This window comes from Phocoena phocoena, chromosome 11 (assembly GCF_963924675.1).
Source record: "Phocoena phocoena chromosome 11, mPhoPho1.1, whole genome shotgun sequence".
In the NCBI taxonomy this organism is placed as follows: Eukaryota; Metazoa; Chordata; class Mammalia; order Artiodactyla; family Phocoenidae; genus Phocoena; species Phocoena phocoena.
The window spans coordinates 96,752,029-96,765,401 of NC_089229.1; the positions used below are offsets into that span (position 1 = coordinate 96,752,029).

The 13,373-nt window shown below is 52.2% G+C and overlaps 1 protein-coding gene across 1 annotated transcript in view; it reads left to right on the forward strand.

Annotated features, from left to right (window-relative positions):
• Nucleotides 1-13,373, forward strand: part of ANO2 (anoctamin 2) — a 318,802-nt gene that overhangs the window by 64,474 nt on the left and 240,955 nt on the right. The window contains exon 4 of the mRNA XM_065886527.1: nucleotides 10,512-10,663. Coding sequence (XP_065742599.1) covers nucleotides 10,512-10,663 — 152 coding nt within the window. The remainder of the gene's footprint in view (nucleotides 1-10,511; nucleotides 10,664-13,373) is intronic.

The window sequence follows — 13,373 nt, forward strand, 5'->3', positions numbered from 1 at the left end:
CGCGGGCCTCTCACTGCTGTGGCCTCTCCTGTTGCGGAGCACAGGCTCTGGATGCGCAGGCTAAGCGGCCATGGCTCACGGGCCCAGCCTCTCCGCGGCACGTGGGGTCCTCCCGGACCGGGGCACGAACCCGCGTCCCCTGCATCGGCAGGCAGACCCTCAACCACTGCGCCACCAGGCAAGCCCTGAACTTGAATTTTTAAAATTAACTTGTTTTTAGGCTCATGGTTGAAAACAAATTGAAAGAGAAGTGGTGCTTTTCCTTTTGAAAGCCTCAAGTCATGTCCAACTGAACTGGGGCAGCTCCTGCCAGATGGGCTGGCTGGGACCTGGACCCTGGGCCCTGTGCAGGTGGTGCTGAGAGCAGAGGGCAGTGGATAGAATTTGTCATCCAATGTTGGGCCCTTCTGAGGGTGAGAGAGCTACTAATAATCCCGCCAGGACAGCAGTGGTAAGCCAGCGCTGTGCTCAGTAACTGGGCTCTTCAATAGGAGATGTGGAAGTGGGTGGCCTGGCTTGGCCATAGCTGCCTCTGTGGGTGGATGGGAGGGGCCTGCGGGAGGAGAGGGGGAGACAGGAGGAGGAGGCAGTCAGCTTCTGGTACCTGGAGCTCACAGCAGAATTCTTCTTACCCAGGAAGAACTGGCCTCAGTGATGTGCTGGTGCATAACGGCTCTTGAGATCTGACACATTTTCAGAAACTTTGCAGGCTGGTCTTTGCACTATTGATGATTGAAATTGGCCACGGTGGGCGTATTTACACCACGGAAATCAGTGAAGGTTCCAAATCAGCCACTCGACCCTCCACACCCAGGTGGTTGGTAAGCATTTACCAGCTTACAATGGATCAGAGCCCCAAGAATGGGGACAGGGTGCACAGTCAGAGTGCCACCATGGACTAGAGCTGTCCTGTGTGGGGACAGGCCGGAACCCGAGGGTGTCGTGTGATCCCTGCCATGGATATTCAAGGGCTACTGGTCGGAGAGGGGCCGCGAATGACGGTGTCTCCGCAGGGCCTCTAAATGGATGTCGTGTCTGTCACCTCTGACACAGAAAGGAACTTCCCAGCACTGCCCACTTCGGCGCTCCGCCCCAGGCACACCGATCCTCCAAGATACCAAGCCTGTTTCCCTCTCAGCGCCTTTTGCTTGCTCCTCCCTCTGCCTGGGGACCTCCAGATAGCGCAGGACGCGTTCTCCCACCGCAACGGGGTCTCTGCCTGGACAGACATCCCCGACCGCCCTGTGTGAAGCGGACCTCCGTCTCTCTCCATCCTCCTCCTCTTGTTTTTTTCTTTCTAACACTCAGCGCTGCTGGATACTGAGTAGCATATTTGTGTCTTTGTTTGATTGTCCCTGTCGGCACTACGCTGGAAGCTCCAGGAGGGCAGGGCGGTTTCACCCTGTCGGCAGCACCTAGAACGGGGCCTGGCACAGAGCAAGCACTAAATCAGTATTTGTTAATGAATGAACAAATGGATCACACGCACCAGACCTGATTCATTGGTGGTGGCTTACTGGAGAGTGATGCCTCAGGGCTGTCTGTAAGGTCGGGGGAGATAGCGCCATGGTACACGTACCATAGTGGCCATCCCTGATCTGGGTCCTTAATAGCCCCTTCAGTTACCAAAAGCATTTAGGAAGAATCTAATTGTACCTGGAATGGCTGTGTATAAGGGGTCCTAGCCCTTTGAAAGGTCACATTTTTCATCCACCCATCCATCCATCCATCCACCCAGTGAATAGTTATTGAGTATCACTATGTCTGAGATACTCTGCAGGTGATGCAGTGGTGACTACAACTGGTCCTGGCCCCATGTGGCTTCTGCGTGGGGAGGATTCAGAAGTCGAGTAGCTGTTGATGAGCTTGGAGGCACCAACAGAAGAAAAAGAGCAGGACAGACAAAGAGCCAACCAGAGGAGACCAGTTTCGATGGGAGCCAGGGTGCAAGAAGGGGCCATCTGAACTGAGACCAGAGGGCTGGCTAGGAGTTTACCAGGTTGGGGGGCAGGTGAGAACCTTCCTGGGCGAGGGAAGGGCATGTCCTCCAGCCCCGAGGTAAGAAAACCCCGGCCTGTGCGGGGAACCGGGAGGAGGCGAGGCCAGTGCGCGCGGCGTGGAGACTGCGGTGGGGGGTAGGGCGGGGTGACGGCTGAGTCTCTGGAAGGAGGCAGGAGGCATGGCTCAGAAGGGGGCTTGTCAGCCATGTAAGTAGTTGGGAGTTCTCCCACTTTTTAAAAGTCAGCAAACATTCATTCACGTGTAGAGGACATACTGGAACAGAATTAAAAACCGTTAAGTGAATCCGGAGTCAGACCTCAGAGAATGTGCATTTTGTGACTATGTCACTGGCTGCATTTGGTGAGGCCGTGGATGGGAAATGGACCCGCAGGCACTGGTGGGGATGGAGGGACTGATGAGCTCCTGTTCTTGGTGCGCCCACAGAGGCTCCTTTGGGCTCCAGTTTGCAGCTGAGCTTAGTGGCTCCTGGTGCTGCTTGCATTTGGATTGGTGGGCGGTTTAACGCTCGCTCGCGTGGGTAACTGGGCTTGTGCGCGGAGCTCCTCGGATCCGGGTTCGGTGCATGCACGTCTGCGCGCATCCCTCCCTCCGCCTGTCCCGTCAGGCGCCAACGGGGCGTGAGAACAGCGGACCTCTTCTGCTGCAACTTTAGCTTCTCTTCCTCATAACTTCTTTAGTCCGGAGGCGCCCACCCCGGTCCAGCTTGCAGAGGCACCTTCCACAGTTTGGCTTCCCTGTGTGTCTGAGCCTTTTGAAATGAAAGGTGAGCAGGTGATCATCTTCAGCTCAGTCAGCCCTCAGTTACCCAGTGACCAGAGGTGCAGAGGAACGCATAGAAACGTTGAAAGGAGAAGACAGTCTGGATAAGCGTCTGTTGGGCCGTGGGGTGTGAGCGGACACACGTGCTCACAGCTGGGCTCGCTCTCCACCCTTACGCCTGGTGCTGCTTTTCCTGCTGACTTTTCCTACGAGTTGCAGAAAGAGGCCCTCTTAGATCACTGCAGATGAGGGACTCATGGATAATGAAGATTATTTTATTAAGGTCGCATATGGTTATTCCCTTCCCTTGATGTTTCGGGGGGGGCGTGTCATTGGATCTCCTAGTGTTTGCGTGACATCGGGTATGCTAGTAAACCTTTCTGTGCCTGTTTCTTTACCTGTAAAATGGGGACAGCCGCCTGTATCTGTCCACGATAGACAATCGCTGCAGCCTCAGTTCCTCGCATCCTGGCAAGGAACATGGTTTCAGTGCAGGAAGGAAACAAATTAGCCCTGAGACCACACTGCCGTGCCCCTCTGGAGGGGAGAGGCTGAGGCAGACGGGGGAAGAAAGAAGAAAAGAAGGCCTTTCGGTAAACCTCTTAGCTTGTGAGAGCGAGGCCAAAGTGGACTTTTATGAGAACCACATTCGAGCCCTGGAATAAAAAATGAGAGCAACATACTTTAAAAATTATTTATGATTTTAAGCACATGAAAGGCGTATCGTGTACCCGGGGAGGGCGTAATGGGGAACAGCTGGTGAACATGTGTCTTGCCGTTTCTGAGGATGTTCCTCGTTCTCCACCGTCCAGGAATAACAGTAATAACGATGCTTCCGCTGATTGTATTAACAATACTAAAGAGGATCGGGGCGCCTTTTGTGGACCCTGCGGGACACGGGGGAAGAGCCAGGCTGCTGAGCTTGGTGGGGGCTGAGAGGGAGCTCCGGCCTTCCGCCTTCTCGGGGACCACGCAGCCCTTCCAGGGATCCGAGGATTAAGAAGAGAGCCTGGATAGGGGAGTCAGGAAACCTGGGTTCTGAGGCCTGGTTTCACCCCCGACACTGGCAGTTCCCTGCCCCTCTGAGTCTCCGTTTCCCTGTCTGTAACGTAGCGAGGCCGACGCTGATGGGTGGGCCTGGCTTGCCGAGTCCTCTGGACCCTGGTGACGTGGAGCCTGTGGGATTCCAGGGTGAGCGTGCTGCGTGTGGAGGGGTCATCTTCATCGCCATGCGTCTTCAGCTTCTGGCACAATCAACCAGTCACCCCCCAGGCTCGGCACCCGGCACCCAGGAGGTGCCCAGACGTGTCTGTGCTGAGAATCAATGTGTCTTTTTCATTAAACGTCTAAAGCCAAAGAAGGTCACACTCGGATGGTACTTTCAAAGCCATTTAGTCAGGTTCTGTCTTTTATGATTTGTGAAGTGGGTCTGGAGCGGGGCTCAGCCTCGGGCTAATTATCCCCCCTGGTGAGCGGACCCCAGGACTCTACCCAACGCCCCTCGAATGGTAAGCTTTCCATCCTGGCCGGTGGGGACAGGGGCTGTTCCCAACCCTTGCAGACGGGTTTTCTCCAGCGTCCGGCAGCTTCCTTGCACCCCGCCGCCCAGTGCTCCAAGAGGACTGCCTGCAGGGTTCTTCACGAAGCTCTCTCCCCTTGGCTGTGCTGTCCTGGGAGCTCTGGTTGCCCTGGTCTCCCCAGACCTACAGCTAAGGCTGCTCAGCGCAGGGAGTGTGTGGGCCTCCACCTGCTTCCCCTTCCTGCCCCTCAGCCCTGGACCTCTCTCTAGGCAGTGAGCTGGAGCGATCCCAGGAGTCACCATTTTCATTTCCTGTCTCTCAGGAACTCATTACTGCTTAATCAATGGCCAGAATCTTGAAAACTGCTTTCTTAGTCTGTTTGGGCTGCTTTGACAAAATACCACAGACTCGGGAGGCGTGTACACAACAGAACTTCTCACAGTTCTTCTGGAGGCTGGAAGTCTGAGACCAGGGTACCAGCCTGGTTGGGCGAGAGCCCCCTTCCTGGTTCGTAGCTGGTACTTTCTCGCTGTGTCCTCACGTGGCGGAAGGGGCTGGGAGCTCTCTGGAGTCTCTTTTATAATGGCACCAATCGCATTCACAGGGGCACCACCCTCATGACCTGATCACCTCTCCCAAAGGCCCCACTGTGCAATAGCCATCACGCTGGGCATCAGGATTCAGGATATGAATTTTGCGGGGACACAAACATTCTGACCAGAGCAACCATTATTTCATGTTTTTTTTTTCCTCTGGGTGTTTTGGTTGGTTCAGGTAGGGTAAATCTGGTCCCTGTTACTCCATCCTAGTGGGAAGTGGAAGTTCCCCAATTCTCTCTTTAGAGATGAAGAATCTGAGAGGGAGAGCCACTTGCCCAGAGTCATACAGCTCGTTAGCGTCAGCAAGGACCAGGACCCAGGTCATTCGCTCCGTAGACATTAGTGTGCCCCTCCCGTGTGCACAGGGCACGCTCCCTGCTCCCCAGATGCCCACCGTCTGTTGAGGAGACAGACGCGTGAACCACAGGTTAGAGATGAGTGTGGCAAACGTTATGACACAGGTATTCGTTCACAGGATGCTAAGGAAGCATGGCAGCAGGCGAGTGGCTAAGGAGGGTTTCCTGGGAAAGCTGGTACTTGAGCCCAGTGGAGGAGAAGGAGGGTAATTCAGGTGGAGAGGGAGGGGAGAAGTTCCAGGAATAGGTATGACACATGCAAAGGCACAGAGGCAGGAAGCAGGTCCTTTGTCCTCCAAGCTTAGCATCCGCGGTAGCGTGCATGGGGCCACCCACCATGTTTGACTGTGGGCATGGGCCGTTGTGTCTGCCTGGGTGTGTGTGTAGGGCCTCCATCAGGGCTGTGGGGTGGAGGTCGCCTTGACGGTTCTGGTGGGACTCTGGCCTTTTGCACCGTTTACATTTTTCCTGGAGGTAAATGATGCTATTTGTAGGGCTTTGGAGCCCCCCTCCCCCCATCAGGGAATAGTCAGGATTTATCCTGGTCCCATCCCTGGTCCCTCCAGAAACATGCCACAGGCCCCATTCCCCTTAGCTCGCTTCTCTAGGGAGCTCTGCCAGACCCACTGCTAAGAGGAGGTTCAAGACCAGCTCGGAGGTGCTCAGCTAACCGTCTTCCAGGACAAGGCCCTGGGGCAGGTGCTGGTTGTTAATCCGCATGGATTGAATACAGGCCCTCCTGGCCTCCGCCGGGACTGGGCAACCCCGCGCGCCCTTGCAGCTGGTGCCGACAGGCCGGGAGACCTTTCGGCCGGCCGGTGGCTTTGGGCGGTGGCTTTATTCTCCATCCTGGTTTCCCTCTACCAGGGCCTGTTACCTGACGACTGTTCTGTCCCCGGCCTGGGCTCCTGCAGTGGCAGCAAGCGCTGTCATCAGTGCTGGGTCCCCAGAGATTTATCATTCGTTCGTTCGTTTAACCATAGGGGCTGGTTTGACAGCGTCCTGCCTTCGCGGAGATTGTTTGGTGGGGAGGCTGGACATGAATCAAATAGTTATTCAAATAAATGTAAAATCACAACTACGCTAAGTGCTGTGAAGGAGAGGAATTTGGGCCCTCGAAATGCTGTGAAGATGGGGCTTGACCTTGTCTGGAAGCCAGGGAAGACTTCCCCCAGGAAGTCACAATTGAGTGAGAACTCAAGTGTGAACACAGGTTGGTGAGGGGGAGGGAGAAGGCGAAGGGTATAGAGTACTAAAAATGCTGCCCGAGGCTGGTGGCTGCGTGCAGTGAGCAGGGGACCGTGGGGCAAGGAGAAGGTGGAGACTTCTACAGGACCCCCCAGGCTGCGTGGAGAATTTTGGTTTTTATCATAAGAGCAATGGGTGATGGTTGAACACTTTTCCGCAGGGAGGTGACATGATCAGATTTTTGCTTCAGAAACATCACTCTGGCTCCAACGTGGAGACCGAATTAAAGGTGGACAAAAGTGGGGTTGCCAGATAAAATACAGCATGCCTAGTTAAATCCAAAGTTCAAATAAACAATGAATACTTTGTTTAGTATCAACATAAGTATGTCCTAAATACTGCAGCGGACATACTTAATACAAAAAAATTATTGTGGCTCTAGTATAATTTTTTTTATGTGAGTATGCCCTCCGGTTGTCTTTTTTAATGAAAAAATTGTTTCATTAAAAGTTAAAATTTATCGTTTACCTCCAATGCACATGTAACCGGACTTCTTGCATTTTTATTTGTTAAGTCTGGCAGCCCTAAGCAAGAGAGGTGGGAAGCCAGTTATTGCTGTAGCTGAAGCCTCCTTAGACTAGGAAACCAGAGGTGGACATGGGGAGAAGTGGACAAAGGAGAAACACCTTCGGTCGGTCCAAGTCTGTCGTTCCAAGGCATGTAGGATGCAGAGCCAGTCAGCTTCCCTCCTGCTCTGAAACTTGAATTGCCACGCACGTGCCCTTTAAAGACGCATGGTTACGGGTATGGTGAACATGCTGCAGGACACGTGCCCGGTTGGAACCTGCCCTAGATGACCTGTGAGATGTGTTGGGACACGGTGAACGGGTCATCTTTCTGCCCCCGTCCCTCCAGGCCCAAGGATGCCCCAGAGGTGAGCTCTTTGCGTCTAGGTGACCGACGGCAGGAGGGTCAAGAGCTTTATGACAGTAGGGGCAGTAGAGTAAGGCGCACAGTGTTTTTCCCCGATGTTCACTTACGTCGCGGCAGAGGAAGAGTAGAGTGAAGTAGCCAAGGTCGCAGGCTCTGCCACGAGGTTCCGAGGCTCCAGCACATATTATCTGGTTGACACTCTCTGTGTGATCTCGACTGAGATTCTTAACCCCTCTCGTTGTTTTTTTTTTTTGCGGTACGCGGGCCTCTCACTGCCGTGGCCTCTCCCGTTGCGGAGCACAGGCTCCGGACGCGCAGGCTCAGCGGCCACGGCTCACGGGCCCAGCTGCTCCGCGGCATGCGGGATCTTCCCGGAGCGGGGCACGAACCCGCGTCCCCTGCATCGGCAGGCGGACTCTCAGCCACTGCGCCACCAGGGAAGCCCAACCCCTCTCGGTTTTTAGAGGCACGTCTTTAAGATCAGTACTGATGTACATCAAGCCGGGTGCGTAGGAGATGCTTAGAAATGGTCTGTGCTCCCAGAAGCAAACGGTCCCCTCGGTTCAGAAGGCTGGCTGCTTCTTTGTGCAGAGCCCCGCCTGATGAATTTCTTGACTCACAGCTCTGATGTTGTCCTTGTTCACACCCTTCGCTGACTTCCCGTCGCCTCGTGCAGTGGGATCTCCATGCACTGGTCTCCGTGTGCCTTTCTGCCGTGAACCGTCACGATTCCCCCATCAGAACCCGAGCACCAAAGAACCAGGCTGTGAACCCTTCTTAAATCCAGCTTGAACTTTTTTACTTTTTTGGTTGGCTTGGAATGTCTTTGCTGATATCTGTTCGAGCCTGATTCATTAAAAGTATGTATAAGGTGATGTTAATAGAAGTATGATCAAAGAAGATAAAACACGTGTAGAGGCTAAAATCAGTGCCCATCACTAGGGAAGTGACTAAACAAATTAGAACTCGTACCCACTGTGTCACATGGTGCCTTCATGAAGGTAGTTCTACGTGGACTGACTTGGAAAGACACGTACTCGGGATATATTGCTAAACGAGAAAAGCAAATTGTAGAATTACACCATTGTACCTGTGAAGTATGATCACAGGTGTGTTTGGAAAGGGATTCAGTTACATATAATATGTATGGAGAGAGTCAGTATAAAACATACTCCAAATTCTGAATGGAGATTTCCTGTGGAGTGGAGGATGGGTTGGGATTGGTAGTGAAGGGAAGCTGTTAACGTTAGTTAATATACTTTTTGGTTTTGGTCTCTTTTTTTTTGGCCACACCGCATGGCATGTGGGATCTTCGTTCCCTGGCCAAGGATTGAGCCCGTGCCCCCCCTGCAGTGGAAGCGTGGAGACTTATCCACTGGACCGTCAGGGAAGTCCCTGGTTTTGGTTTCTTTGTTTACTAGAACTGTGTTAATTTTGTGATTGAAATTAAGTCAAAATGCATAGAGAAGTGTATCAGAAGAAGTAAATAAACTGGGCTTGTGTTTCAGTTGTTAGATTGGGGAGGTTCCCCCCCTTCCCACTGATTATCATTATTTTATTAAAGGACAGAAAAACAGAAGAAGGTTACCTTTCTGTTCAAGTCCCAACAGAAATGCTGCTCTCCTTAGGAAGCACTTTTCTGATTCTTCAGCTGGACGTGCTGTCTCCTTTCTTTGAGCCCTCAAAGCATTTTGAGTGTCTTTTGTGGCATTTATCTCCATCAATATTGCAAGTGTTTTGTCCATGTTTTACAGCCTCTCTGGATTTAAGCATCTTAAGGATATCTTGTTGGAGAACACAGCCGGCTTTCCGGTCGGAGGGTCTGGCTGTGACTCTTATTCTGGTCATCTACTGCAGCAGGACAAATGAGCCCCAGCTTACTCAGTAAGACACAGCCATTTGATTCTGTCCTATGGATTTTTGCTCAGGATCTTGAGCAGAGCTAGACGGGGTGATTCTTCTCCATGTGGTGTTGACTGGGGTCATTTGGTGGTATTCGGCTTGGGGTTGAGCTGGACAGCAATGTCTGTCCAAGAAAGCCTCCCTCACACGCCTGAGGCTTGGCAGGGTAGGTGGAAGGTTGGGCTCAACCTCGTCCTTTCCCTGTCTGAGTCCTCTCCGCATGTCTCCTCAGACTTCCTGCAGGCGGCTCAGAGCTTCAAGAGGCCAAGGCAGGCCAAGGCAGAAGCTGCCCATCTTCTTAAAGGGTGGAACTGGCATAGTGTCCCTTCTGTTGCACTGGGCAGGCAGCCCCAGAGCCCGTCCAGACTTAAGGTGGTGGAAACAGAGATGCCACCTCTTGAATGGAGAAGTTGTGTGGAGAAAAAATCTGTGGCCATTGTTAATCCACCAGAGCTTTGCTATGACAAGTACAGCCTCTGTGTCTCAATGACAACGTCCGTAAATTAGAAAGACCAGAAGCTATAGTGTGTGCAGACGTGCTCTGTACGTTACGGAAAACCATAGGTACTATAAATACCAGTGACTGTCCTGGTACTGACGCAGTGCTTTACTCGAGGCAGGTACTCACTAGGTGCCTAGTACTTTGAAAGCAGACTCATTTATCAGATGTCTCCTAAGAAGAGCACAAGAGAAGTGATGCTGGATCGTCACATAGGGGCGTGGTCTGCTTGGAGAGTACAGACTTGGGACTGGGTTGACATGAGTTAGATCCAAGCAGTCGCCCAGTTACTATCTGTGTGACCTTTGTTGACTCATCTCACCTTTTTGAGCCTCACTTTCCTCATCATAACAGGAGAGTAATCTTATCTAGCTGGCTGGGTGCAGTGTGCATTGGAGCTCATTTGAGTAAAGCCCTTAGTATGGTGACGGTCACACAGTAGGTCTTCTGTGATGATATAACAAAGATGTATAGAAAGTCTGCGCTCGTCACCGCGCTCCTCCTTCCCTGCACTGGTCACCTCCATTCGTGCAAGCAGTTGAGGGGGTTCACCACCTTGTGAAAGCAAGGGGAGGAAGGGTAGGACCCTCCTGCTGGCTTCCCCAGTCTCGTCCTCTCCCCAGAGTGTCCCCTACGGGGGGAACCTGAGCCCCCTGCAGCTCTGGCTGTGGGTCCTTCTCCTCTGAGCGTTGGACGCGGCCTCCTCCTCACACCCGTGGCTTTGCCGTCGTAGAGGTACGTGATCAAGTCAGAAGGCAGCATCGCGAAGACGTTCAACGAGATCCTGCAGAAGCTGAGCGCACCCCTGAAGCCCCGAGTGCCCGAGCACAGTAACGACAGGATGAAAAACCTCTCCTACCCGTTCTCCAGGGAGAAAATGTACCTGTGAGTATTGGAACTCTGGAGGTGGGGCTGCGTGGGGGATGGGAAGGGACATCAAGCACCACTTGGGGCCTCAGCTCATGAGCCGAGTGCCTGGGTGCCTGGGAGATGGGGGACGAAGCCTGCTCTCAGGGTGGAATACTCCGTGTGTCTGCCTTCCCCATCCCTGTCCCTGAGCGAGATGATCGCAGATAGCTCTTGAATGTTCATCCCGTGGCTTCTGGGAAAACCTGCCATTTCAGTCACTTTGCGTGATGGATGGAGAATCAGGGAGCAGACAGCCAGAAACTTCGGGACTCTGTGAGCAAGGTGGTCCGATACCTGTTTACCTTCTGCAGGGAGACCACTCTGGTCTGTTCCCAGTCTAACAGGGTTTCAAGATATTGTGATAATCCAGAGAGATGGTGGATGAAGCTTCTGGATGTCTGTCTTCTCAGCTGCCAGCTCGTGCCCTCACTGACCCAGAGGAGGGGAGGGAATAGGTTTTCTTCTCAGGGATGGCCTTTTGGGAAGCCTTTGGAAGGGGGAGTCGTGGTTGGGAAGTGGGAGATGCAGAAGCCAAGCACGAATTCTGTTTTAGGAGCTAATGATAAAATAAGAAACTATCAAGAGTGGTAAGAGAATCGAGTGAGAGAGGGAAAGGAATGGGCTTGGAAAGGAAGAAAAGATACAGGATCTGTGCTTTTGGAGGAGATGGCATCGATGGGCTGTGTTTCTGCCATTCGTTGGGTGCCATCTCTGCCCACTTTGCCATGTTAGATAACAATTCTGTACACATGCATATGCTCCCTCATTGAGTTTTTACCCCTTAACGATTCTGGTACCAATTCTGGTCACCAGTTCCAATGTGTGTGTGGGTTTTCCCGCACCACCAAGAAATTCTCCGACACCAGCTGGGTGCCCTACAATTCAACTCAGTTCTGACACTGTTTGCCTGGAAATAGCATCGGGTTGCTCAGGCTGAGGGCTCAGTGTCACAAGACTGCCCCGCACTGCAGATGCCTGAGCAAGTCCAGGTTGCGACCTGTGCTTCTGACGGACTGGCTACAAGTCAGAGGTTCTTACGACCCCCTCATTGTGTTCGACTCATTTGCTAGAGTGGCTCACAGAACTCAGGAAACCAGTTTACTCGCTGGATTACCGGTTTATTATAAAGGATGTTAAAGGATACAGGTCAACAGCCAGGTGAAGAGATACATAAGGCGAGGTCCCAAACAACGGAGCTTCTGTCCTCGTGAGTTTCGGGCTCAGCGTGAAAGCGTTTTGATTCACCAACCCAGAAGCTCTTCAAACTGCATCTTTTTGGATTTTTATGGAGGTTTCATTCCATAGGTGTGATTGATCAAATCATTGGCCATTGGTGATTGATTCAACCTCCAGTCCGGCTCTGCTCCCCTGAAATCAGCGGGTAGGACTGAAAGTTCCAACCCTAACTCCTGGTGGTTTCCCTGGCAACCAGCCTTATCCTTAGCGGCTTTCCAAAAGTCACCTCGTTAACATAAACTCACTGGTGGTTGAAAGGGGCTTGTTAGGAATAACACGACACTCCTGTCACCTTTATGGCTCTGAAGCAATTTCAGGAACTGAGGACAGGAGACCAAATACTATAACAAAAGACACTCTATGGCTCAGGAAATTCCTAGGGCTTGGGGAGCTGTGAGCACAGGGGATAAAGACCAAAATATATATTTACTATAAATCACAGCGTCACACTCCCATTGTGAAGCGGCCGTCCAGATATAACTATCCCTCTATTATGGAGAGGAAACCAAGGCCCAGGATCTGTCCAAGGTCATGAAAGCTTAAGTGGTTGGACTGGGATTGGCACGTTGACCTCCTGGCCGGCTGTTGTTTGTGCACTCTGAGCGTCCTCTATATCCCCTCTTCCTTGGGCCCTGTCTCCAACCGGCGCTGGCATCTGACCGGCTACCTCCCACACGGCTGCATTCACTCAGCCCCTGTGATCCCCAGGCCAGTTCTTCACCCCCAGCCAGAACATGCTCTCCATCCTCTGAGTTTTCACAGCAATGGTCTGCATGTGGCCACGTTCTCCTCTGCATCAGTTGCTTGGAAACACCCCCCGCCCCCATCCCCAGTGGCTGGGCTCCCAGGGGGCCGGGGGCATGGTTCAGGTGTCTGTGTGCCCTCCAGCACAGTGCCCTAAGGACAGTCACACAGGTGTTTTTTTTTTTTTTAACATCTTTATTGGAGTATAATTGCTTTACAATGGTGTGTTAGTTTCTGCTGTATAACAAAGTGAATCAGTTATACATAAACACATGTTCCCATATCTCCTCCCTCTTGTATCTCCCTCCCTCCCACCCTCCCTATCCCACCCCTCTAGATTCTCACAAAGCACCGAGCTGATCTCCCTGTGCTATGCGGCTGCTTCCCACTAGCTATCTACCTTACATTTGGTAGTGTATATATGTCCATGCCACTCTCTCACTTCGTCCCAGCTTCCCCTGCCCCTCCCCGTGTCCTCAAGTCCATTCTCTGCGTCTGCATCTTTATTCCACACAGGTGGTTTTTTGAGTGAAAGGTCAACATTTGAAGTTTACAACAGACACAGGTCTTGCATAATTGGGAGTTTGGTATCTAATTGCTGTGACAACAGTGACAACATTAAATGAAATTTTGAAAAACAGTTATAAGCCCAACATCCTGAAACTGCACTCTTTTCTGTTGTTGAGTTTTGTTTTTCTGTTTTTTT